General features: G+C 48.3%; 1 protein-coding gene across 15 annotated transcripts in view; it reads right to left on the bottom strand.

Moving 5' to 3' along the window:
* BAZ2B (bromodomain adjacent to zinc finger domain 2B) overlaps positions 1–27,933 on the bottom strand; it is a 1,221,971-nt gene that overhangs the window by 137,290 nt on the left and 1,056,748 nt on the right. For all 15 annotated transcript variants that reach the window (XM_078681689.1, XM_078681691.1, XM_078681692.1 and 12 more), the window contains one exon: positions 227–373. In XM_078681689.1, the coding sequence (XP_078537815.1) occupies positions 227–373 (147 nt within the window). The remainder of the gene's footprint in view (positions 1–226; positions 374–27,933) is intronic.

Raw genomic sequence — 27,933 nt, 5'->3', positions numbered from 1 at the left:
AAAAAAAGAGCAAGGCCACTTTCCTCCCTTTAACTATTAAGCATATTAGAAACAGGCACAAGTGGCAGAGACAGACAAATTAACAATCACAAAGAGCCATGTGAATAAAATGTATTCGCCAATTAAGGAAACACCAAATATTGGTTAGTGTGCATGCCAAAGCGAAGAGAAAAGACAAGAAGCAATACTGACGAGGAATTTGATATTCCAAAAAATACAACGTTACCTTTGAAATGCAGGCAGGACAAAACCAGTCACCTTCTGGTATAGTAGTAATCTTGGGCTTGTGGCAATAGGTATGGCAGCCTTTATCACAACCATCACAAAGCAGCAGTAATTCCTCATTATCTCCTTTACGACATAGTTGGCAGTACTACAATGAAAAATCAAATGAGATAGTCAAATTAGGTTTTTTAAGAAAAAGTTGCTGATCTTTATTAACTATATTTCTGGTGGAGACTTCATCAACCTGCAGATTTTTCACTTGTTGAATATCCTCAGAAGTCAGACTGGAACTGCAAACATTTGCAGATATAATGGCAGTGAGGAGCACAGTCTTGATGGTCAACAAGCATAGAGGACACCTGGGCATCTGTTGAAAAGGAGTGAACATCAAATAAGTGAGAACCAAATTAATGTCCCACTGCGGCATTTGAAAAGGTGTTGCCAGAAACATGTGGGTGGGCCCTTACAAGAAACGCCTCACGTCAGGTGATTTGAAAAGTGATGGCTGATCTGGCAAATGTAAAAGGCCAAAAGATAATGTTTAACTGCTGCCACAGCAAGGCCTTGCTTGACTAAAGACAAACAAAACAAGATGTTAGACAACTTTGTATTCGAAAATTCGATGTTATAAGAGGAATACCAGGCAAACAACTTCTTCTACCGTTGTGCGAATTCTGTTTTGGTGGATGGATGCCTGGCAGCAAGATGATACCACCAACCTCTGAAGGAAGATTAAAATTCATCAACTGTCACTGCTTACTCTTCACACATGGAGATGCACGTTGTATAGGCTCAGATGCAGGACTCAGCCCCGCTGCTGCAACAGGAGTTCTTTTAAAGGAGCAGTCCAATAGGAGGACAAATGCTGACAGCCAAACGTTCTGAGTATCATGCTCTCCTCGCCCAGTCTGGAGCCACTAATATGACTTGGGCCCGGTCCTTGATCTTTTTCAGCATTCTGGGTAGGAGAGGTAGGGGCAGAAAGGCATACAGGAGTCCTGAGCACCAGCTGAAGTGAAAGGTGTCTCCGATGGAGAATAGCCTTGTGAACTCCAGTGCACGCATTGACACTTTGTATTCTCCATGGCATTCAATGGACTGTATTTATCAAAAGGGGGGAGAGAGAGATCAATGGATCAACGGACACTAATTACCACTATGGGTGAGTGGAAGGTCCAGTTACAGCATGTGTCCGCGGGTGGTCTGCACTAACAAAGTGGGGGGGCTGAACTGTTCCTGCGAAGGAGGAGGGAAAAAGGGGGGGAGACTAAGAAGGACTACGTACACGCTGGCGTAACCAGAGGTGTAAATGTAACACCTGTGGGCATCCCTTTTGTTGGATGTAATTGCCTCACACACCCCGAAGGATGTCATGCTTCATCATTGGCGGTTGCTCCTCGTCGGGGGGGCGGTGCAATCCCCGACGGGCACACCTCAAAGAGGGGCACTTTGGCGGAGATCTTTTGTATCCAACTGCCCTATGGTGAAGTGTGGGTGTGTGGGCGGGGAGGCAACTGAGCCTGAGGTGAAGGTTAAAATGCAGTAAGAGGTACCGGAAACAATTTTATTCTGGTGGTCCCCCTATTGCAGTTAAAATCGTGAAAGTAAGCTCACTCAGTGTCACCTCGTTAAGTAGAGTGACCTATGTGGAGCTATGAAAAACAACAAGTGGTCAACATGTTTCTCGCAAACGGATAAATATCCTGCGATTCATCAGGACCTTAGAAAGTGAAAAATAATAAGAAAATTAACTCAATAACATGCTAATGTCATGTATATGGTGTGGTATGGGTATGCAGTTTACCTCCATAGAAAGTCCTATGCCTAAGGGTAAAGGGCTAAATACCACATGAGTGATCGGCGGGTCAGTACATCGGGGGAAGCCTTCAGACTTGGCTTGCTCTGCCCGTGTCCGCGAGGGATCACCTACCCATCTCCGCCGAGCCCGGATAGAAGGACTGTGCCAAGATTCTCATCATTGCTTGAAGAAGTCCTGTGCCACCTCTGAGTGCAACTGCCATTCATGGTCCACTAAGCAACACAGCTGAGTTTGTCTTGGCAGTTGAGTTTGTCTTGGCAGTTCGGGCTGGACTGTTCCCATGAGGCACAGGGTCAAGACTGATTTGCCTATGGCCATGTCTGAACTAGGGTGGCTTGGTGAGCAAAATAACGATGGATTAAACCCAGATCTGTGACTGGGGGTGAATGTTTTGCCATTGTGCAACATTCCTTCCATCATCTGTGTGTTTTGCTGTTCACCCTATCTGGAAAGGGTATGCCCAGACGTGGGTCCCGTGCTCTCTACGCCACTGGAGTCAAGCTATCCTGGCTGAAGACGGCTAATAGCCAGAAACCGGTCCTAGGATGCTTTATTCCGTTCCAGGGGAGACATGGCTTGGCAATTCGGGCTGGACTGTTCCCATGAGGCACAGGGTCAAGACTGATATGCATATCACCATGTCTGAACTGGGGTGGCTTGGTGAGCAAAATAACGATGGATTAAACTCAGATCTGTGACTCGGGGTGAATGTTTTGCCATTGTGCAACATTCCGTCCATCATCTGTGAGTTTGTTTACAGTGGCAATTCAAGATCCTGCCAGGTACTGGTTAATTAAAGAAATGCAATGAGCCTTCAGCCACTTCCACTGACAGAGCCTCTTGGCACAGGACCCATTACCACACCCACCCTGTCTTTTGCTATACCACATGGCAGTCATTTTGCTCCTGAGAACCTGTTGTACCCATTCCCCTTTGATGGTCGGAAGCGACACCTTCAGTGCCAATCGAACTGCTTGCAACTAAAGCAGGTAGATGTGGAGGAGATCTTTTGCTGGAGACCAAAGTTGTCTGATCTCCACTTCTCCAAAATGAGCTCCCCAATCCAGCAGTGATACATCCATCACCACCGTCAGTTCTGGGTGGGGTAGGGCGAGAGGTCTGCCTCCAGTCCAACTACGGCTGAGCAACCACACTGTAGGTCTTTTCAGTCTCCTTTGACACCTGGCTAGACTGTGAGAGGTTTTGTTGGTGCTCAGGCCACTGAGACTTATCACTAAATGATGTGAGCCATAGAAAGGAACATCAATAAGCCTATGGATGGAGGGAGGTCTGTACATCAAATGAAAAACCAGTGGATCACATCAACACATGGAAACGGAGCACCACACTGGGGCCAACCACTGTCCCATACAATCGGCTGCACCAAAGCCAGCACAAATCACATATTTTACAGCATCTTGTCATCTTGAAAAGTCTGAGCCAAGGAAGCCTTAAGTTCTGCTACGACCACAGACAAGATCTCACTAGCCATGTCCCAGAGGGCCCACCTAACCAGGCCCAATAAACAAATAGCACCTATTGACCTCAATGGTAGGCTAGCCAAAGAGAACATTTGTTTTCTAAGCGCCTCAATCCTCTTCTACTTCCTGTCTGGTGGGCGGGTGTAGGGAATTACCCAAGTTCACCTTCTTGATGGAAGCCTGGACTACCAGACTTTCTGAAGTAGTGAGCTGTGTAAGGGAATTGGGGTTGACAGGTGCCGGTCTATGGCCAAGGTGCTCCCCATGTGCGGAAGAGAACTTGCTCCACCACCAGATGCACCTGCCATCTGCTGAGTGCCGATAGATGTAGACTTACTCATATTAGTCCCCTTAGTTTGTGACATTAAGTTATTCTGGACTATGTGTCATTTGTTCTTGTTGATGACTATGGTGTATTGTCATCAAGATGGTAGACGACTAGGCAGGCGTTGACAATATTTGTCGTCAAGGCTGTTGTACAGGATGCAGTCATATATGAGGCCATCGTAGACTATCTCCTTGTAAATTCTTTCTTCAACCTTTTTTTTGGATCAAAAAATTATAGACTGAGCTCCCGTTAGGGCTCAATGATCGGATTGAACACTCATGTTTTTTATAATGTGAATCTAAAATGACACTGTGAGTTTAAGGTATTTTGGGTCTCGTGTAATGAACAAGAATTTTCGACAATATGCATGGCTCATGTTTAGTCTTCATATTGAATGTAACTTGTGCCTAAACATCGTTATAGCGTGCGATTTCATGTTCTATTCTGTAAGGAACATTTGTATATACAATGAATCTTTATTTAACTGCAGCGTAAATGACAATAAACAGCGCACCGACTCCCCTGTCACGTGATAAAGGCATTTTGAAGCCGGATACCCGTGATTGGTCATTGCCCCAGTCACGTGTTCATGCAGACTTGTTTAAACATCTAGGTCAACAGGGCGCGGTAAACTACACCATTCGAGCGTTCACCATTACCGAAGGAGATCGGCTGATCCCAAACGTAAGCACTGCGTAGTTAGTAGCGCGATAAGCGTGTGCGCGTTCTGTCTTGCATGGCGACTTTAACTGTGTTGCGATAATTGTCAGCCACAGTGTGATATATTAAGCGACCATGGGTGAGATAGGTCACTGAATGTTAGATTGTATATGATTCATAGCTCAATTCAGTTAGCAGAGTTTATGGAGCCATGTCTGCACACGGGTTAGACTTATTTTGTGTAGCGATTTTGTTTGACATCCGTTAATTTCATGAAATGTTTAGTTTAATGTAGATAAGAGGGAACTGATGAGAATAACAGAACAATGAACTTAATGGTCCTGTTTTCATTTCGTTACAGACCCCTGACGAAGGGTCAATTTGTTTATGACCCGAAATGCATTGGGTACGAAGAATGTGAACAATATGATGTAATTTCATTTTTGACATTTGGAATCATATGATTATGAAATGAAATAATCGAAGTTAATTCAGAAAACATTGAACGCAATATAAAGGAATATTGAACAATAAAATATATTCTACAGATGTGAAGAATCCCATTGTGGTTCATGTATAAGTCACGCGCACCTATTTACAAGGAGTTGGTCTACTTGTTAAATTTCACTGTTATGGAAGGCGCGGAAGGACGCCGCGCGACATAGGTGGCGCCAATCTAAAAAGAGAAACTATTAATCGAATGTAGTAAGTGAGTGCAAAGGGATAACACTTATTCAGCCATCGTAGACTATCTCATCGTAGACTAGGCTGCCCTAGACATGGTTATCGTAGGCGAGGTCATCGTCATAGGTGACCGTCCTAGATGAGGCTGTTGCAGTCAACCGTCATAGATGAGACAATCATAGATGAGGCAATTAAGAGATGTGGCCATTCGTAGATGAGATACTGAGCTGATAATCACACACCTGATAAGTGTAAAGTTCTTTTGTCCAGCCAGACAAGAAATTTATTTAACAATTTTCTTAATAAAAACTGAATGAACACATTAATAACAAGTGGGCACAGCCGTGACCCACAACATTCAGACAAAACAACGAACAGAATGGTAAAAGGAGCAAAGCAAAAATATGTCTGTGTACTTGTAGTCAGTGTTACAGACAGAGATTGTTATAACCACACCATTGCATTTCACAATATTTTAAATGTCATTGCATATGGGGGTTTTTTGGTCGACGACGTTTCGATGCCTAAGTTAAATGAGGGGCATCATCATCAGGACAAAAATATAGTCATTGTTGTCTTTAAATATTACACTGCCTTTTAACGCAATTCTATACATTTATACATTACATGGGAAAAAGGAGGAGAAAAGGGGAGAAGAAATACATGAAATTAGGCATGCTGTATTGGAAACTTGCAACCTCATCTCTTCCATTAAAACAGAGTATATTTATGTGCTCGTGGTGGAGAAAAACTGCCCATTTGTGGGACTCAGTGTCCAGGACTGTGAAGTACAACAGGGAAATGACTTCATCGTGTGAGAGGGGTGTATTTGAGTGCCAGTGATGACAAAATAGCGGCGCATTGAAGAGCAAAATATCAATTCCCGTGAGGGCAGACTATTTAGGTGCAGTGATGGAGACAATTGTTCCGAATTTCGATGTGACACAATGACCGGAGTGAGACGGTCGGAATTGAGTAGTTAATGATGGCTGGCAGTGAAGGTCTTTATACTGATGCGCAAAAACTGGGAAAAGGGGAGTGAGTCCCGTAAGGCCCTGTGGTGGTGGCTGCTGTATTCTAGCAGAGTGTTTCGCTCTGTAGGCTTACGGTGTAGGCAGGTGGTAAGACGACCATCTGTGTGTCTTATCTCCAGGTCTAGAAATGCGATGGATTCAGTACTGGTGGACAGGGTGTATTTTAAACCTCCGCTATTGTTGTTCAACCAATGTTGGAACAGTAAGAGATTGTCAGAGGATTCGGTCCATAACATAAAAATGTCATCTATATATCCTTTCCACAAGGCAATGCCATGCCAGACGACTTTCCACGCTGGAAACTGCAGTACCGGTAACTCTTCTACCAGTAGCAAGCCATGCCGCTCACCTCCCCCCCCCCACCCCCCCCGGTCTCACTCGACCCCTTTTAATGCTCAACCATTATTTTTCCAGATTCCTCCATTGTTCATGGTATCTGCTGATCCGTTGAATTGCCTGATGCGATACGCGTAGGTTTTAGCCTCTATTTTTCCCAGTCGCATGCTCCGTGTTAATGTTCACCTGCACTAATAACGGTTGTGCCGTTCACTACATGACTGCCTCCGTCCACATTTGTGTTTCATAGTATAAAGACCTTCACTGGCAGCCATCATTAACTACTCAATTCCGACCGTTCTCACTCCGGTCATTGTGTCACATCGAAATTCGGAACAATTGTCTCCATCACGGCACCTAAATAGTCTGCCCTCACGGGAATTGATATTTTGCTCCTCAATGCGCCGCTATTTTGTCATCACTGGCACTCAAATACACCCCTCTCACACGAAGTCATTTCCCAGTTGTACTTCACAGTCCTGGACACAGTCCTGGACACAGTCCCACAAATGCGCCGTTCTTCTCCACCACGAGCACATAAATATACTCCGTTTTAATGGAAGAGATGAGGTTGCAAGTTTCCAATACAACATGCCTAATTTCATGTAGTTCTTCTCCCCCTTTCTCCTCCTTTTTCCCATGTAATGTATAAATGTATAGAATTGCGTTAAAAGGCAGTGTAATATTTAAAGACAACAATGACTATATTTTTGTCCTGATGATGATGCCCCTCATTTAACTTAGGCATCGAAACGTCGTCGGCCAAAAAAACCCTGTATGCAATATGACATTTAACCCCTTGACCGCGGCGAAAATTCCGCCGCGGTGTGGGTGATTTATGGCGTGGGCGTGGTTCGGACGGCCCCCGGCCGTCCTCCGCACACGCCCACCGTGACGTCGGACGGCCGTCGGCCGTCCGACGCATGGAAGGGGTTAAAATATTGTGAAATGCAATGGTGTGGTTATAACAATCTCTGTCTGTAACACTGACTACAAGACTGAAAACAGGAGAGAGTTTTCCCAAGGGGACCCAGAAAGGACTGGGAAACAGTGACAATAAAAAAAGGGGAATCTTGTGCGCGCGGTCTGCCTGGTCTCCCCGGTCTCCAGAGTCAGTGACTCTGGAGACCGGGGAGACCAGGCAGACCGCGCGCACAAGATTATACCGAGAGCCCAAGCAGCACTACATTGAACACGTGCTCGTGCTCCATACTGACTCTGGAGACCAGGGAGACCAGGCAGATTGTGTGCAGAATTTTTAACTTAGATGTGAAGTCTGCCTAAAACAAGCAATAGACTTGCAAGAAGGCTCCCGAACGACCCAAGCCGACCTATACAAAAAGTAGGCGCCTTGAGGAATGTCCATCTATACTCCTGGTATCCCACGTTGTTACCAAATCCTCTAGATTGAACAAACGGAGGAGAATACACAAACTAAAGGATATTTTCGCTCCAGGATCAAGACTGGTAAAGCAAATCAAAAAAGCTTGAAAAATTTATGAAGTTTTAATCATTAGTCCTGAAGAAGGTGTCTTATCCAACTAAGCACCGAAACGCGTCGACAACAGTGTTCTTTTATTATGTTTTCTAATGTTTTTATACTGTAAAATTTGGAAGAAAAGTATATGTATGTACTGATGATGATATTGTATGAAATTTTTTTTTAGCATTTATACTTGTGTCTTCCTCTCTTAATAAATATGACTTTTTGATATAACTTTGTGTTTATATGTATATATAATTTTGAGGATATTGTAATACACCTACAAGTCAAACTGTTTCACGACAGGTGTCTGGTACTATTGGCTGGATCTACTATACGAGAATTATAAAATAACCACAGAAAGGAATTCCCCTTTTTTTATTGACACTGACTACAAGTACACAGACATATTTTTGCTTTGCTCCTTTTACCATTCTGTTCGTTGTTTTGTCTGAATGTTGTGGGTCACGGCTGTGCCCACTTGTTATTAATGTGTTCATTCAGTTTTTATTAAGAAAATTGTTAAATAAATTTCTTGTCCGGCTGGACAAAAGACATAACACTTATCAGGTGTGTGATTATCAGCTCAGTATACCATTGTGTCCACGAGTAGTGACTACTGTTTTTTAACATGATACTGCCCAAGGTCCCTATGGCATACCTTTTGGGTTCCCTTGTCTTTCTTAAACACATTCGTAGATGAGGCCATTCGTAGACGACCGTTGTAAATGACCACTGCAGACGAGGCGGTTATCGAGAAGAGGCTGTCATAGGCAATGCCATTGTAGATTAGGCCATTGTAGGGGAGAGTCATAGACAACCATCATAGATGAGGCTGTTGTCGACCATCGAAGATGACCGTAGACGGCCATCGTCGACGACTGTCAGACGAGGCAGTCGTAGAAAACTGTCGTAGACGAGGCCATCCTATACCACCATAGATGAGAGCGTCGTCGACCGTCATAGATGAGGCCGTCGCCGATTACTGTTGTAGATGAGGCAGTCATTGACGACCGTCGTAGATGAGGCCGTCATTGACGACCGTCGTAGATGAGGCAGTCGTCGACTGTCGTAGATGAGGCAGTCGTAGATGACCTTCTTAGATGAGGCCGTCGTAGATGACTGTCGTAGATGAGGCCGTCGTAGACGACCATCGTAGATGAGGCCATTGTAGACGACCATCGTAGATGAAGCGGAACTAGCAGAGTCCGTCACAGATGAGGCAATCTTAGACGGCCATCGTAGACGACCGTCATAGACGATGCCATCATAGACGAGGCCATTATTGGTGAGGCAGTAATAGTAGGCATGGAGTTTTGTTATAGACTCCTCATTGTCAGGTTATGAGGATTTCCCTGATGTAGTGTCAGGGATGAATAGGGAGTTGTAGCATTTGCCTCTGAGGAAGTTTTTTCCAATTGTCTTTCTCTGGGAGAAGTGTCTTATCAAGACTCGTGGTAAGTCTTTTTTATGGCTTTCCTGCGCACCCTTTGGAGACTCTTGGCACAACCTCTCCCTTTGACCTCTCCTAAGAGGTAAAGGAATCCTCACTCTCCTCATCAGAAGTGAAAGATTTAAGTTTCTGTAGTCCCAATAATAGCCTCATTCTCTCTGAATGTGAGAGTTTTTGAGGAAAAGGTTAAAGGTTAGGCATATATCGTAGTCTATTACCTTGTTTTCTGCAACTCTGCCATATTACGGACATTTTAATGCCAGGGTCAGAGAAATAAAACATGAAATATATTCTTGGATGATCCAAAAAGAAGTAATAGCTGAAGAAACTGAGCAGAGCTCAGGGAGAGTCCCTTCACACACAACGTGCAGTGAAAATCTGAGGATTCAGCCTCTCTTGGGAAGGTTCTGGAGGGTTCTGGTTACTGATTGGTTGTACTTAAAGTTTGGTCCTTTTTTAAGAAAAGGAGGTAAATAGGCTATTAAATGCATGGTTGCCACCATGATAACATATGGAATTTTTTTTATTACTGCTTTATGTATTTTACCGTGGAACTCCCATTTTGACGACGGGGAATGATTCAAGCATGTGAATCTATGAAAGATACCCCAATACTGGATAACTAGAGAATCCGCCTACCACCCTTCATGTCGGAACCTAAGAACATCATCTGTGACTTCCCGCAAGGCCCATCCCTAGAGACCCACCCTTTCCAACAGCTACATAATGCCCCTGGTTGACATTGTTAGAACCCATGGCCTCAACATCATCTCATGCATGGAGGGACACTCAACTCATCCTCTCGCTCTCGGAAAACCCTGCCACTACTAGGACCAACTTTCACAACTGCATGACGAACATCGCTGACTGGATGAAGACTAGGTGCCTGAAGCTCAACATAGACAAGACTGAGGTACTGGTCTTTGGAAACACCTCCCCGTGGAGCGACACCTAGTGGCCAGTCCAACTTGGACCCATACCCACACTGACAGATTATGCTCACAAACTTGGCATCATCCTGGACAGCCAACTTACAATGAAATGCCAGATCAATGCACTCTCCTCAACCTGCTTTCACACCCTGCGCATGCTCCAGAAGATCTTCCGATGGATCCCCATCGACATCAGAAAAACCGTCACCCCAGCCCTTGTCACCAGCCAGCTCAAGTACGGCAACACACTCTATGCAAGTTCCGATAGCGACTCCAGACGATTCATAACTCAGCTGCTAGACTCATCCTCAACCTCGCCAAACAAACCCGTCCACCTCAGGAATCCCCACTGGCTCCCCGTCCAGAAAATATGCCAATTCAAGATGCTGACATACACATACAAGGCCCTCCACGAACAAAGACCAGCATACATCAACAACTGCCTGAACTACCACCAACCCTCCAGACACCTGCTCTCTGCCTCCCTTGCTCACACTCCCTGCATCTGCCGAAGCTACAGTGGAGGACACTCCTTCCTCGCTGCCAAATACTGGAACAGCCTTCCCCTTCGAACAGTACCTTTCCTCACAGATTTCAGAAAGGGACTCAAGACCTGGATCTTCAACTAACTGCACCACAATCATAATGCCTGGATACTCTCATGGGTGATAAGCCACGCTCTACAATTCCCGAGCGATTGATTGTCCCTACAGGGTGTAAAACCTGTTGTTTTTCGGAGGTGACATTTCTCTTGCCCCATGTTTTACAATTTTTTGAGGTAAAGAAGTGTCTCAAAGACACGAGAGGTAGCTCCAGATTGGCATATAGTGGTGCAGAATGAAAGGAATTGATATCAGCGTGCTGTAGTGCTGCCTTTATAGGCTTCGCACTTCATTTCCGGAGCGGATCAAGGTCAGTGCGGCACTGCAAGGAGCAACCAACCTCTACGCAGAGGTACTGCTGAAAAGTTTCCGGATCCAATTTGACATCTGGGGAATATTCAAAAGGTAAGGAATCAGCAGATAGAAGTCTCTATCAGAACTCTCTTTCAATGTAATATTATTGTTGGAATTGAAAAAGATGGCATTTCACAAAAAGTTTCAGAAAGTCTTGCTTTTATCTTTAAGATTTGATATGGAAAGTCAATAGCTTATTTTAATTTCACAGTGGCACGTTTGTTGATCATTGTAAACAAGACTAGGCAAGTTGAAACTTGTTGATCCTGATCATACCAATAAAAGGTAGCACTGCACTGAGTCCTGAACCTTTTTTTCACTGCTTAACAGATGTGTTTGTGCATAATTTTAACAAAAATCAAAAGGGGTGTATATTGGCAATGAACAGGATTACCACTTTTCTTAGGGACTCCAAATTCAGGGTCTGCATTTCAGCCTCTGAATCCTGCCTACGATGCTCTGTATGCTGTGGGGAGGTCTGTGCAGGAGGGACACCTAATGTAACCTTTGCGTAGGGAGCTCTCTCTGGAAGTATAAGACAAGGAGGCAGAAACTGCCAGGCAGCAGAGTAGCTGCCATATGAACCACTCAGGAAAGGGGAACCAATGGTGCCAGAGGGAATCAACAGTCCCTGGGTGTGGTCTCTTGTATTTTAGTGGAGCCTCTTGTGGAAGCTGGTAGCCATTGGCTGAACTGGGGCCAAGGTGAAGTCTGCAACAGAGACAGACGCTGGAGCAGTCTTGGCTGAGAAATGATAATGGAAGGTCCAGCTGCAGTACAAAAGTTGTGCAGTACAGGGACTGTCCAAACGAAAAGAACAAGTTACTTACCTTCGGTAACGCTTTTTCTGGTAGATACAGTATCTGCCTGTGGATTCCTCACCTTGTGAATATCCCCTGCGCAGCAGCCAATCGGAAACTTTTGTAGCTCTCCACGCCGGCGAGGTCATGGACGACGACACAGAGGGTACGACTCCGCTCGCGACCCCGCTGACGTCACTGGATCCATAATAGGGCCTCGTCAGCGTGGTGACGTCAGTTCCGCCCTTTTTTCCGTGCCCCCGAGGCACACGGACGGACCGACATAAACAGTAATAGTATACATAGTACACAGTATGCAAAACAACACACATAGGGGCCGATTATGATGGTGGACGGACTTGAGTCCGCCCGCCACCATAGAGTAGGAGGGACCGTCCGCAGGGGCAGCGGCGGTCCCTCCATAAAGATTAGGATGTGACCGCCAGGGTGGCGGTCACATCCTCTATTTTTAACATTGCGGCGGGTGGAGCTTCAAGCTGCACCCGCCGCAATGTTAAAAATGCATGCACAGCATTTGCGTGCACAAAGCGGCAGGCACCGCGCGGTGCCTGCCGCTTTGTTCACGCAAATGCAGGGGGGTACCATAGGCACACGGACGGACCGACATAAACAGTAATAGTATACATAGTACACAGTATGCAAAACAACACACATAGGGGCCGATTATGATGGTGGACGGACTTGAGTCCGTCCGCCACCATAGAGTAGGAGGGACCGTCCGCAGGGGCAGCGGCGGTCCCTCCATACAGATTAGGATGTGACCGCCAGGGTGGCGGTCACATCCTCTATTTTTAACATTGCGGCGGGCGGAGCTTCAAGCTGCACCCGCCGCAATGTTAAAAATGCATGCACAGCATTTGCGTGCACAAAGCGGCAGGCACCGCGCGGTGCCTGCCGCTTTGTTCACGCAAATGCAGGGGGGTACCATAGGTACCCCCCATGTGCACCCCCCACCCCCCCTTCACCCAGGGGGCCCGCAACGGGCCCCCGAAGTGAAGGTCCGTATGCTTTTCCACGGCGGAAAAGCCGCGTGGAAAAGCATACTTTTTACTCCATCCTAATATGGCTGGCGGTGTCTGATAGACACCGCCAGCCATGTTACGGCTTATCCGCCGCGGTTGTAAGTCAACCGCGGCGGAAAAGCGGCGGACTGAAACCAGGACCCACCAGCCATCCTAATGTGGCGGTGGGTCTTTGGTGGGTCCGCCGAGGTTTTCCGCATCCTCCGGGCCGGCGGTGGCTTCCGCCGGCCCGGAGGATGCGGAAAATCCTCCATCATAATGAGCCCCATAGTGTGCATACAAAGCAATATGCATGAATATATAAAACATCCATTAAAAAACATTCAAATAAACACATAGCAGGTATAGAAGAGTGGACAACGGGGAGGCGGGTGGGTCAGTGAGGAATCCACAGGCAGATACTGTATCTACCAGAAAAAGCGTTACCGAAGGTAAGTAACTTGTTCTTCTGATAGATAAATCTGCCAGTGGATTCCTCACCTTGTGAATAGAATCCCACAGCAGTCCCCACTCCCGGAGGATGGTGTCCACTCTGCTATACCAAGAAATCCTGAAGGACAGAGCGCGCAAAGTGGCCGTCCCTCCTCACCTCGGAATCTAAGCAGTAATGCTTTGCGAAAGTGTGGAGGGAGGCCCAAGTTGCAGCCCTACAAATATCCTCTACAGGTACACCCCTAGATAAAACAGACGTTGATGACTTTGCTCTAGTAGAGTGAGCCCTTATACCCTCTGGAGGTTCCTTACCAGCAAGGGCGTAGCAGATCTTTATACACAGGATTATCCATCTCGACAGAGTACGCTTCTGCACCGCTTTTCCTCGCTTACAGCCAGCAAATCTAACGAAAAGCTGGTCGTCTACACGATAGTCTTTAGTCCTATCGAGGTAGAAACTCACCGCCCTCTTAGGGTCTAGACGGTGAAGCCGCTCCTCCTCCTTGGAAGGGTGAGGGGGAGGATAAAAGGTAGGGAGGGTAATGGACTGCCCCAGATGGAAGGGAGTTACCACCTTAGGCAGAAAAGCAGCCCTGGTCCTAAGTACCATTCTCTCAGCATGCATAGTCAGGAATGGGGGTTTCGAACTTAGAGCTTGAAGCTCACTTACTCTCCTTGCCGAGGTAATTGCTACAAGAAAAACAGACTTAAAAGACAGGAGTCTCATGGGACACTTATGCAAGGGTTCAAAGGGTGAACCCATCAAGTAAGTCAAGACAAGATTCAAGTCCCATTGAGGCACAATAAATGGAGTTGGAGGGTATTTATTGGTAAGACCTTTGATAAAACGTAAAACAATAGGTACCTTAAATAAAGACGGCTGGTCCGGCAAACAAAGGAATGCCAACAAGGCCGACAAATAGCCTTTTACAGTCGCCACAGCAAAACCCTGCTGGGCCAAAGAAAGAGCAAAATGAAGAATGTTGGACAAACGAGGCCTCAAGGGGTCAATAGACTTCTCTCCACACCAGGAAACAAATTTGGACCATCTATAGGAATAGATCGACTTAGTGGCGTCACGCCTGGCCGATAATATGACATCCACCACATCGTGTGGGAGAGAAAAAGAATTCAGGTTGCCCGTGAAGGTGCAAGGTCTGGAGGTGGAGGTGTAGAACCTGCCCCTCCATCTGAGAGAGGAGATCTGCCCGGATCGGTGGGCAGGAGGAGAGGTGGAGGCGATCTGTGTACCACACCCTTCTTGGCCAATCCGGGGCGATCAAAATAACTTGCGCCCGGTCTTGGCGAATCTTCCTCCGAACCCGAGGAATCAAGGGTATGGGAGGAAACTCGTAAAGGAGTCGTGAGCCCCAACTCAACTGAAACGCGTCCCCCAAGGCTCCCTGCATCGGATACTGGAGACTGCAGAATAAGGGGCAGTGAGCATTCTCGCGAGTGGCGAACAGGTCCACCTGAGGAGTACCCCACGTCCGGAAGACGTGACGAACCACCTCTGGGTGAAGCCTCCACTCATGGTCGGCTGAGAACTGCCGACTTAGAGTGTCTGCGCAAACGTTCAGAACTCCGGCCAGATGATTTGCCATCAGACAAATCTGGTGGCCCTGAACCCAAGACCAGAGCTTCTCTGCAGAGAAGATGCGACCCCACTCCTCCCTGTTTGTTGACATACCACATCGCGGTCATGTTGTCCATCAGGACCTGAACCGACTGACCGCGGAGGGAAGGGAGGAAGGCCTTGAGTGCCAAACGAATCGCCCTCAATTCCAGGAGGTTGATGTGAAGCAACCTTTCCTCTGGAGACCAAAGACCCTTGATCTCCAGATCCCCCAGATGAGCACCCCACCCTAGAGTGGAGGCATCCGTGATCACTGTGGCAACCGATGGAGGCAGATGAAAGGGCTTTCCTTGAGACAGATTGCCCTCCACGCTCCACCAAGACAGATCCGCTGCAGCCTCTCTGGAGATCCTCACAGACTCTGAGATCTCCATTGTGCTGATACCACTGACTGCGGAGGCACCACTGGAGCACCCTCATGTGCCAGCGTGCATGGTTGACCAACAGAATGCAGGAAGCAAACAGACCGAGCAGGCGAAGGACCTTCTGGACTGGAACGACCGCTCCATTGTAAAACAAGGGAATCATTTCCTGAATGTCGAGAATCCTTTGATGAGGCGGGAATGCTCGACACACAGTAGTGTCCAGTACCGCCCCTATGGGGTCCTTTCCTAGCGAAGAGCGAACTCGGCTGAAGTGGGGCTGCTCTGGGTGTGTGAACCTTGAGGGCGAGGCTTAGCAGCTTGCACAGCATTGGGCCCGGAGTCCACACACTGCACCTGAAGCGCCTAACCCAGGTGAGGATGTTTTCTGTAATCCGTGCACCCTTATAACAAGCAGCAGCTACTTGTTCGTTCGACTTACTTTCTTGTTTCCTCGCTGCGCCGTTGCCGCTCATCACACAGGGTTCACCGGAGGCCCGCTACTGCCCTATTCCTCATGCTAGGGTTTGGAAGACTTCACCGACTTCTTCCCACTTGGTGTTGTAGCCACGACCAACGACCACTTCACAAACGGCGCGCCCTGCGGCATCACCATTGGCATGGCTTCGATGAGGAAAAAAAGGGACCACACATTGAAAGACATGCTTACCAAGGGGTCAACTTCGGGAGATAAAGGTCATCCCACATTCCCAGCATCGCTTCCACCCACGGGGCAGGCAGAAGGAGAAGCGCCCATTACCCGGTCGTTCCTAGAAACTCTTTTTAATACTCTCCGGGACGATTTTCAAACCCTCAAGCAGGAAGTGGCAGGGGAGGTTCGAGAAATACGCCGGGAGGTGGACGCGTTGGGTGAACGGGTGGCGGTCATAGAGACCGAGGACCAATCTAAATCCGAGGAGATAGAGCAACTGCAACAAGAAATCCTCCGCCTTAACGACCAACAGGTTGACTTGCACGCTCACACGGAGGACCTCAAAAATAGATCCCGAAGGAATAATATCCGGGTGAGGGCGTCCTATTGCAGGCCGAGGGAAAGGATGTCACCGTTTACCTCCAGGGGCTTTTTAGGGAGATTTTAGGGGGTGGACCAGGACTTTGAGATTCGCATCGATCACGCCCGCAGAGTGGGTCTGGGGAGGAGAGCCCCGGCTCCCCCACCTGACATCTTGGCCTTCCTGCCGGATTTCCCCCTCAAGGAACGTATTCTGAAAGAAGCCCGTTCAAAGCAACCAATCACCTACCAGGGACATGCCATTGCTCTCTATCAGGACTTGGCCTCCATCACCCTCCAGAAACGTAAAGCCTTTAAGGAGGTGACCCCTTTCCTCAAAACAAACGATTCTTGGGGCCATCCCTTTCGCATAATTTTTAAATGGAAGTGCACGCTACATCTACTCCGCTCCCTTCAGGAGACGTGTGAGTTACTAGGACTCGCACAACGCAGTCCGGACTCCTCTCCGAAGCCTTTGCAACAATCGTCGATTGACGAAAGGCAGAAAGTTGGGAGGCGTCGCTCGCCTAACTCAGGCGCGAAACCGGATGGAGCCACGATGACTGCAGAACAGGTTTCGGCTTTGGCAGCTGTCTCACGTGACACCACAACACCGGACTAACTTTGATCTTGCACTGGGGACTGCAAACGCACCAGCTTCTAGCTAACTGGGGGTGGCGGGCAGGGAGCCCAGGTCGTCCTGGTACCATGACCGTCCTTTCTTCCTGCCGATTGTTTGCGGCTCAGGCTGCAGATGGTGGACTATGTTGGGTAATTGGGATTGTTGGGTTGGGGTTAGGGTGGTGGGGTGGGGGGGAAGGGAATGGTGGGAGGTGTCGGGTCGAGGGTGGGAGGAACCGGTGTGCAATTCTTGGGGAGGACATAAAGTAGGATCAGTGTTCGCCTGGGAGCTCATACAACACGGAGGTCTGAGTAGATGCCTTCTGTTTGTTCTTAGCCCCTTGACACTTTGCGGGTACGCATCTAGTTTTCTCCTATGTCTACACCCAAGACACAAGTCTTAACTATTAACATGAAGGGGCTGAACAACCCCATCAAGAGGCGCGCGATTCTGAGCTACCTTGAGAACCTCGATCTGCTTACTGCAGGAGACACATTTGCTACCTAAGGACTGGCATAGAACGAAATCCCGGGCCTTTCCCCATCAATTTTATTCCTCTATGCCGGATAAAAAAGGGGGGGTGGCCATACTACTAGCAAGGCACTTTCAGGGCAGCGTTGGGGATAAAGTAGCAGAGACAAAGGGGAGGCTGCTGGCGTACAGGTTGTGGGTGGGCAACATCCCTGTCATCATAGGATCCCTGTACGCTCCTAACTCTGGTCAGGAGCCTTTCCTAACAGATTCCCTGTCGGAAGTCCTTCGCTATCATGACAGACAGATCTTAATAGGCTGGGATCTTAACTTAATTGTGGACTCAGGGAAAGACAGGTTCGGCCACAGATATGGCGTCACTGGGGCGATTTCGAGAGCAGGGAAAGAATGGCTTCATAATAAAGGGCTGATAGATATCTGGAGAGCGGCTGATTCTATTCCCATGTACACCATACCTACGCTCGCCTAGATCATTTTATAGGGTCCTCCGAACTTAATACCCTGGTCCAAACAGTAGACATAGTTCCTGCAGCATTGTCCAATCATGAAGCTGTGACGTTGACTCTTGACATGCGCTCCATAGGCAGACCGAGGGGGAAGTGGAGACTGCGGGAATCTCTATTACAACAAACAGATATTTGCCAACAGGTGCAAAAGCGCATTACTGACTACTTAACATCCAATGACTCTGCTGACACACCTTTGACGGCATTATGGGGAGCCTTTAAGGCGGTAGTGAGGGGTGAATTAATAGCGATCTCTGCAGCAGATAATAGAGCACGCAAGGAGAAAAGGGAAGAGTTGGCAGCTAAAGTGTTGAAGCTCAAGCGAGTACACAGCAGGATGGGGGCTCCGCGAACGTGGCGCCAACTCAAAGCAGCTAGAGTGCAACTTGCCAGCCTAGGTTTGGATAGAGCGGAATATGCCGCTCTTCGGGCTCAAACACTCTTATTATATAGGGGTGATAAGACAGGGAAGCTCCTTGCGAGCAAACTCCGAGCGCGGTCCGAACGTTCCCGAATCATAGCCCTACACACCTCATTTGGGGAACGAGTCGAAGGTGATGATCAGATTGCTGACACCCTCCGGGATTTCTACACCTCATTATATAGTAGAGGCCCCACAATTGACAGTGCAGGGGAGGATTATCTTCGTCAAGCAGCGGTCACAGCTCTTAACGCATCGGGTGCGGCGGCGCTCGATGCCCCCATTAGGGTGGAAGAAGTGATTGGTGCAATCTCCCACCTCAAACCGCTGAAATCGCCAGGCCCGGACGGTTTCTCCGCCGTTTTTTATAAAAACTTTTTCTCACTCCTTAGCCCTGGTTCTAACGCGCCTGTTTAACTCCTTTAAAGGTCCTGTTGCTTTCAGTCGATGCTGAGAAAGCTTTCGACCGGGTGGACTGGGGCTTCTTGGATACGACGCTTGCGCATTTCAGTGTGGGGAATCGCTTTCGGGCCGGGGTGGCGAGCTGCTGTGACCAACCCAGAGCAACGATACGGGTCAATGTAATCAGTTCAAAACCCTTCGATATTCGACGAAGTACACATCAGGGGTTTCCTCTTTCACCCCTGCTTTTTGCGCTCTACATAGTGCTACTGGCTCAGCGGATTCGGGACAACCCCCAGATATCTGGTATCCCCTTCGGGAGGGGAACAGCATACCGTCAGCTTATACACGGATGACATATTGGCGACTCTTACCACGCCCCGACGCTCCGTTCCAGCTTTTCTGCAGGAGTTAGCGGAGTTTCGTAAGGTTTCCGGCATTAAGGTTAATGTGGGGAAGTCCATGTTTTTGTCTCTGGGTATTAACGAGAACGCACCGGGGAATGCATTTTTGGAGCTCGGGGAATTGCGTGCCCGGACTGAGATCCCATACCTGGGGATTGCAAGTAACTACTCTAACCTCACTTCCCAAGTGGCTCGAGATCTTCGCCGTTGGAGGATGCATCCCCTGTCTTTGCAAGGCTGTGTAGCAGCAGTAAAAATGTCTATACTGCCTAAAATACTATATATCTTTCAGACGATACCGGTTGGTCAACCCTTGGGATACAGTCACACGCTGCAGTCAGAGATCCGTCACTTTATCTGGGCGGGGAAAAGGCCGAGGCTACGTTGAGATGTGGTCTATCGACCCCGGGACGAGAGAGGTCTAGGGGTTCTTAATCTCATGAACTATTATAAAGCGGCCCAACTCCGTTATCTAGTAGAATGGAGTAGGCCGGAGTCAGAAAAAGGTGGCTTTTTCAGGATAGGGCAATGGCGCGACTTTCACTATGGAAGGTACCAATCCTGAAGATTTTGGACAGACCGTCATATCTTAATAAATCTCCCATTACTCGTTCTGTGATGCGGGTTTGGGACTCAGTTGTCACAAAGAGGAATCTCACTTCCTTCCCTTCCCCTCACCTCTCACTCCTCTCTTTGATAATCCTGACTTCCCCCCAGGATTGGAGGCAGCAGCTTTTCCGCAATGGCGAGCATCAACTTGCAGATCTGCGGGTCTCCATGGATTCATCCCCTACTCAGAATTGCTAGATTGGTATGACGTCAAGGACCCTAAAAAGTTCCAGTACTTCCAACTTCGCCACTGGCTGCTACAGCCCGACAGACGTCCTTTGGTTAGCCGTAGCCTCACGGCTTACTAGAAGTGGCTCTTATCCAAGCAATTAATCAGAAGGGAGGGATAAGGGATTGGGACGTCTGTTTCATTCCCCGGGGTAAGCTTGTAGTTTATCAAAAGAGAAACAGACACTTGTTACACCTTTTGACCATTGGTAAAAAGTGGGTCTATTAGAGTATCTCAAAAAACTCAATGCTTTTGTGTTAGTGCGGTATATCTGTTTCTTCCGCCCCGCATTGATGTTTTTAGGCAGTTATCATTGGGTACTCCAAAGTAGTGATTTTGCCAGCCTCAACCCGAGGCACCTCTGGTCTTGGGTGCAGTGTCCAGAGAAGTGAAGTAGAAAAGTGTGCAAAAATAAATTCTCAAAAAAGGAAGAAATATTAAAAAACTGGTAAATCACCCATGGGAAATTTTTAATGTTGGCGTGATTTCCAATAGTTGTTTAAAAGAAATAGGTACTACTCAATAGATCGAGTTACTTGATCTGGCAGTATTTTATATAAAGCGTCGACATGTTTCAGCTCTCTGGGCCCTAGGGGTCTATAGAGCTTTCGTCAGGACTCACAAACATAGAATTTTATACTCACACCATTTGTGTAGTATTATTTTAGTTGTTTTCCGATTATGTATCTGGAAAAACAAAGCCTCCAAATTCTGTTCTGGAGGTTCCCTTTCTTTCCTCGGGGTCCTGCTTTTAGTAAGCCCAGAGCCGCGTGTGATTAGGATCCTGCCTTGTGCTGGCTCTGCCCCCAGATGTTATCCAAGCACCCTGATCGCAAATTGATCTCTGAACTATATCGTATGCTGCACCCACCTGTATCTCAGGAACACTCGGCTGGTCAGCGCCCCTGGGAAGCAGAACTAGGCCGGAGCCTTTCCATGAAGGAATGGCAGCAGATCTACTACAGGATTAACCACACCACAAAAAATTTAGGGAGTAGGGAAGCTGCAGTTAAGGTAGCCATTTACTGACCCCGGCTCGACTTCACAAAATTCATCCAGGCCGCAGTTCCAATTGCTGGAGAGGTTGTGGAGAAATAGGCACATTGACGCATATCCTCTGGGACTGCAGGGAAGTGAAAGGGTTCTGGTCAGAAGTACTTAATGCCGTAGACACTTACTTTGAAACTGAGATTCCCCGCTTTCCTGCTTATGCTCTCTTGGGTCTGCCCACTCAAATCCATACGAGGGAAACAAATGGGGATAGCACTTGGCGCAGCAGTACACCACATCTTATCACTTTGGGGCACAAAGACCCGCCCAACGCATACTGGGGGCTCCACAAACTGTGGTATATCATTGGCATGGAGTGAATACAAGCTAATCTCATGAATTCAGCGGCCTCCTTTCACACTATCTGGCGTCCCATCCTCTCGTTATTGGCACACAAATTCATTGAAGTGACCTGCCCTAAGTACCTCCGTTTGCTCAGACTCACAGATGCTCCGCATCCTGCATACTCGTCCAAGTGGACAAGACAACACTGTTCGCGCATAGCGTCTAGGCACACCGGTTCCGGGGGTGGGCGGGAGTGGGTGTTGGGGTTCAAGGGGAAAGGGATGGGAGGGGGTGGTCGCAGGCGGAAATAGCTAAAGATTTGCTTTACACAGTCCTCTTCATTGTATGATATGGACTCAAAACCGTCGGCCGGACATTTCTTTTCCTTCTCTCGCAGTTGTTAGGAGGGGTCTTGACCGCACAAGCTTAATTTAGATGTTTACAGCAACGAATGTGCCAGCTGGGCGATGTCTCGGCAATTGTGTATTTCTCTCACTGTAATTTTGCCTGATTTAAAATCAATAAAATAAAGTTAATAAAAAAAATTCTTTTTTTTTTTTAAAGGCGGCATGCCTTTGAAGCTTCCCCCTGCCCATCCTGGTGAAGGAGACCTAGCACCTCGCCCAGGATGTGCATTGATGCAGGTCCAGGAGATCGGGGGGCTCTCCACCCAGGGGTCCAGCAACATGTCTGTGTGGCAGCCTCTCAGACCAGACGTGGATTGTAGGTTAGGTTTCAGGGGGCATCTCTAAGATGCCCTCTGGTGCATTTTACATTAAATCTCACACTGGCATCAGTGCGGGTTTAATGTGCTGAGACGTTTGATATCAAACTTCTTAGTCTTCAGTGAAGCCATCATGGTGCCGTGGAGTTCATAATGACAACCTCCCAGCACCATATAGTCTTAATGGCAGCACTGCACTTACAGGGCCCAGGAACGGCCCTGGGCACTGTAGGGGCACAGGCCTCATGCACCGGTGCCCACGCCACTGGCATAGGGCACCCAGCTAGAGGGGTGACTGACGGATGCCAGGGCAGTGAGCTTGTGGGCATGGCACACAGGGATGTCTTCCATGTCGACTCTTTGTTTAGTACTGCACCTAGACACTCATCCCGAAAGGCAGTATGTGGGTGTCAGGGCACGGGGCGCCTAAGGGTGGCACAAAAGGTGCTGCAGCCCTTAGGGGTCTTCTCTGGTCACCATTGTAAGAAAGTGGCTCTATATATACTGGACCAAAGTAAGGTACAGTGTGTATAGAGTCCACAATCCCCAGAGGTATAACAGAGGTTAAAGCCAGGTGTGACCTTACTCTCTAAAGTGGTAGCTTGGTCGAACAGTAAGGCAGTACCAGAGGACAGTGTAAAGCATTTGTTGTGCATACTCAGTCAGCAAAAGGTTTCATACACTCAAGGACTGAACTCCAGGCCAATTGTTTTTATATCAAAAGATATAGTTGTTTTATTTTCAGAACCAACAGGTATCAAAATATACTTTTCTCAATATGAGTGATCTCAGATGAATACTTTGCAGAAAGGCAACAGACTTTGTAAACACAATAGGTATAGGGGTTGCAGTAGGCAACACAATTCTAAACACAATTTAAGATTGAGCTCAATGGGTTTTTCTACATAAATGCAGTTGATTACTGTATAGATTACTTTTGTAATCCCAGGACTGGATCCTAGATTCAGTCTTTGGGGTCTAAGCTGAAAACAGTTCAGTAAAAATGTTCTGGTTATTGCAATGATTTTTAAGGAATAAAAAGGTATTTTAAAAGTTGACACTTGGAAACTTTTCAATGAAAAACTGGCAATGTTATCCTATGGCAGGAAATTCAAGTCACAGGTAAAGTACGTTCTCGTTACTTTTGAATCCAGTACTGGGCTCCTAGGTCCAGCACTGGGAACTCTATCTAAGACAGGTAAGCAATTACGTTTCAGTAGTTGGTACGATTTTTAAGGAATATTTGCAACTTTCAAAAGTAGACAGAAGAAATTTCAGAGCAAAACAGTCAATGGTTTCCTATGGAAGAAAATTCAGTAATGTGTAAGTCCAGTTAAAATTACTTTTGCTGGTCAGTACTGGACTGAAAGGTACAGTACTGGCTCCTCTCCTTATTCCAGGTGAGTATTTCAAAATTCGTTATTCGGCTGATTTTATAGTAATATTTTATAGTTTCAAAACTTCACACTTAAGAAGATTTTTCGAGTCAAACCAGTCAATGTTATCCTAGGGCAGGAAAGTGAGTTATCAGTTTTCAGGTGAGTACTCGACTGGTGAAGTTAAGGTTCTGGGCATAGACTTAGGGGTCCCCCAGGGTCAGGTAGGTACAGTTGGTACACCCACAGCGGCAGAGGGGTGGCCGGGTGCCGAGGTAGTTAGGCCCAATTTTATCTAATGAGAGGCCTTCGGTTGGTGGCTGCTGGCTAGCAAACCACGCAGCTGTGGGAGCTGGGCTCCTGGTCACTTGCTCAGGGCAAATGGGGAAGTAGGATAGGGTACAGGTTGCACTGCCAGGGGCACTCGGGCAGCTGGATGCAGGGTGCTTTTGAGCCGTCGGGCGCGCAATGTTATTCAATAACGATCTTGAAAAGGGAACAAAGGCTGCAGGCTCGGGGACGAAGGACCTTCTGGAGCGACCAACACTTAGAGGGGTAAGTTGGGATCTTGGAGGATAGGTAGGCACCCAGGAGTTGGGCACAGGGGGCCGTGGGGAGCTGGGTGCAGGGGTGTCTTTTGAGATCGGGAAATCTTACCCCCTGCTGGTCGGAGGGGTCCTTTGTCCTGAGGCTGCAGGCGTCGTCGAGGAGGGTCTTTGGGCACTGGACTTCGGGTCCCAGTCGCCGGGGGGACGTCCTCGTGGTCTTGGATCACTCTGGCACGGGCCGGGCTCGGCGGGTGCGCAGTGGGTTGGTCGGGAGCTTCCTGGCTGGCACCAGGGGTATGATTGTTGAGCAGAGACTCTGCTTAAGGGAGTCCCAGTATTTAAGAGGGTCAAGACAGGCAGGACTTCCGGGTGTCCCAAGGTTGCTGTCCGGAGGAGTCGCCGGGATTAGGCTGGGGCAGGTTCCAGGATCAACAGGCCCGTAGGCCTGGGGCCAAGTCAGTTGGTGTTCCTGTTGTTAGCAGCTGCACGGCAGGTCTTCTTCTTGTTGATCTTCTTTCTTCTTTTCTTATCGGTATCTGAGTAAGGAAGGTTCAGGGATCCCCTAAATACTGAATTTAGGGGCGTTACAGGTAAGGCCAGGGCAGGGACCAATAGGTCCCTGACCTGGGGTGGGTACACCCTCTAGCCTGCTCCTCTCCTGTGGGAGGGGGGTAGGAGCGTAGCTGTGATTGGGCAGTGCTCCCCATCTTCAAGATGGCCGGAGCCCGGGGTCGTGCTTCACCTCGCCTCTCCCACCTGAGGGGTAGGGTTGGCACAGGCTGGCACACCCCCTTCCTGACGTAGGTTTTCCCGCCAGTCTTCCGGCCAGAGAGGGGGTCAGAACTGGTGGGGGCCAGTTGCTGGGTACAGCAAATGGTCTGGGGAAGCTCACGGAGGCGGCAGGCCTTTGAAGCTTCCTCCTGCCCATCCCGGGGGAGGAGACCTAGCACCTCGCCCAGGATGTGCGTTGTTGCAGGCCCAGGAGAGCGGGGGGGCTCTCCACCCAGGGGTCCAGCAACATGTCTGCTGTGTGGCAGCCTTGGCAGCCTCTCAGTCCAGACGTGGATTGCAGGTTTAGGTTTCAGGGGGCATCTCTAGGATGCCCTGTGGTGCATTGTACATTAAATCTCACACTGGCATCAGTGTAAGTTTAATGTGCTGAGAAGTTTGATACCAAACTTCTAAGTCTTCAGTGCAGCATTATGGTGCTGTGGAGTTCATAATGACGACCTCCCAGCACTATATACTCCTAATGGTGGCACTGCCCTTACAGTGCCCAGGAATGGCCCTGGGTACTGTAGGGGCACAGGGCTCATGCACCTGTGCCCACACCCCTGGCATAGGGCACTCAGCTAGAGGAGTGACTGAGGTATGCCAGGGCAGTGGGTTTGTGGGCATGGCACACAGGGATTTGGGCCATGTCGACTCTCTGTTTAGTTCTGCACTTAGACACTCAGCCTGCAAAGGCAGTGTGTGGGTGTTAGGGTACAGGGCCCCTAAGGGTGGCACAGTAAGTGCTGCAGCCCTTAAGGGTCTTCTCTGGTCACCATGCCCTGGGTACCTAGTGTACCATTTACTAGGGGCTGATAGGTGGCCAGAGATGCCTATTGGGTTTTAGTTTCAATAACGCTTTAGGGAAGGAACACAGGCCCTGGGCACCTGGTTGGCAGGAGCCCAGGGCACACTCAGTCAAAGCACATCAGCAGTTCAGAAAAAAGTGGGGGCATACCAATGCAAGAAAGATGGCACCTAAACGAAAGAGGATGAGACTAACCTTGCCCTAGGGAGTCTTCATTGTCTAAGTGGAAGAACCTGGAAAGTCCATCTGCATTGGCATGGGCAGTCCCTGGTCGGTGTTCCACTTCAAAGTCCATTCCCTGTAGGGAGATGGACCATCTTAGTAGTTTTGGATTTTCCCCTTTCATTTGCATTAGCCATCTGAGAGGTCTGTGGTCAGTTTGAACTAGGAAGTGAGTTCCAAACAAGTAGGGCCTCAACTTCTTCAGGGACCAAACCACAGCAAAGGCCTCCCTCTCAATGGCACTCCAATGCTGCTCCCTGGGGAGTAGCCTCCTGCTTATAAAAGCAACAGGTTGGTCTTGGCCTTCCTCATTGATCTGGGATAGGACAGCTCCTATCCCCAGCTCTGAGGCATCAGTTTGCACTATGAACTGCTTGGAGTAGTCTGGTGCTTTTAGAATTGGTGCGGAGCACAATGCTTATTTCAGGGTGTCAAAAGCCTTTTGGCAGCTTACAGTCCAGCTTACATTCTTGGGCATTTTCTTGGAGATGAGTTCTGTGAGGGGAGTCACAATGGACCCATATCCCTTCACAAACCTCCTGTAGTACCCAGTCAAGCCAAGGAATGCCCTGACTTGGGTCTGGGATGTTGGAGCTGCCCAATCCATGATACTCTGGATCTTGGGCTGTAAGGGTTGGACCTGGCCTTCACCAACAAGGTGGCCCAAGTACACCACAGTGCCCTGCCCTATCTGGCACTTGGATGCCTTGATAGTCAGTCCTGCAGATTGCAGGGCTTGTAGAACCTTCCCAAGGTGGATCAGGTGATCCTGCCAGGTGGAGCTAAAGAACAAAATATCATCAAGATATGCTGCACTGAAGGACTCCAATCCAGTCAGGACTTGGTTCACCAACCTCTGGAAGGTGGCAGGAGCATTCTTTAACCCAAAAAGCATTACAGTAAACTGATAGTGCCCATCAGGGGTGGAGAATGCTGTTTTCTCTATGGCTCCTGGGGCCAGGCCAATCTGCCAGTACCCTGCAGTTAAGTCAAAGGTACTGAGAAATTTGGCTGCCCCTAACTTGTCTATCGACTCATCTGCTCTTGGAATGGGGTGAGCATCTGTCTTGGTGACAGAGTTGAGTCCTCTATAGTCCACACAGAACCTCATCTCGCTCTTTCCACCTTGTTGATAAGGCTTGGGGACCAGGACTACTGGGCTAGCCCAGGGGCTCTCAGAGGGTTCAATCACCCCTGTAGGAAGGTAGATCCCTGACTATGGTTGCCCCCAACTTTTTGCCTGGTGTTTTGCTGGTTTTCTGACTTAGTTGACCTGGGACCCTGCTATTCAGGGCCCCAGGCCTACTGCTCTCTCTGTAAAATGGATTCCATGTACCTTAGGTACATATCTAATTGGATACTGAGTCACCTTATCAGTCCCTGTACAGTGTACCTTAGGTACCCAGGGCATAGGTGTACCCAGGGCCTACCAGGGGCTGCAGCATGTATTATGCCACCCCTGGCTGGCCATCCAAATCTGACACAACTGGCTGCACGACAGCTGGGGCAAGGTGGTGTAATCACCCTTTGCTTTAGATATAGTATACCTATATCTAACCCTAAAATGGGCACACAGATCTCCTATCAGTCACTCCTATGGCAGGCCTTGACAATCCTGAAGGCAGAGTGCTTGGAATCGTGTGAGATAGTGCTCTGGCATGAGCTGAGCCTGTCTGCGGCTTTCGGGATCTATCCCTTAGCCGTTTCCATGATAACGCATACCATATACTCTTAAGTGCATTATAATCCTCGCGGTTATATGCCAACTCTGGTATCGCTTTATCAAAA

The sequence above is a fragment of the Lissotriton helveticus genome, chromosome 3_1 (assembly GCF_964261635.1).
Source record: "Lissotriton helveticus chromosome 3_1, aLisHel1.1, whole genome shotgun sequence".
Classification (NCBI taxonomy): domain Eukaryota; kingdom Metazoa; phylum Chordata; class Amphibia; order Caudata; family Salamandridae; genus Lissotriton; species Lissotriton helveticus.
The sequence above is the reverse complement of the archived record's forward strand: the minus strand, read 5'-3'. Positions and strand labels throughout refer to the sequence as shown.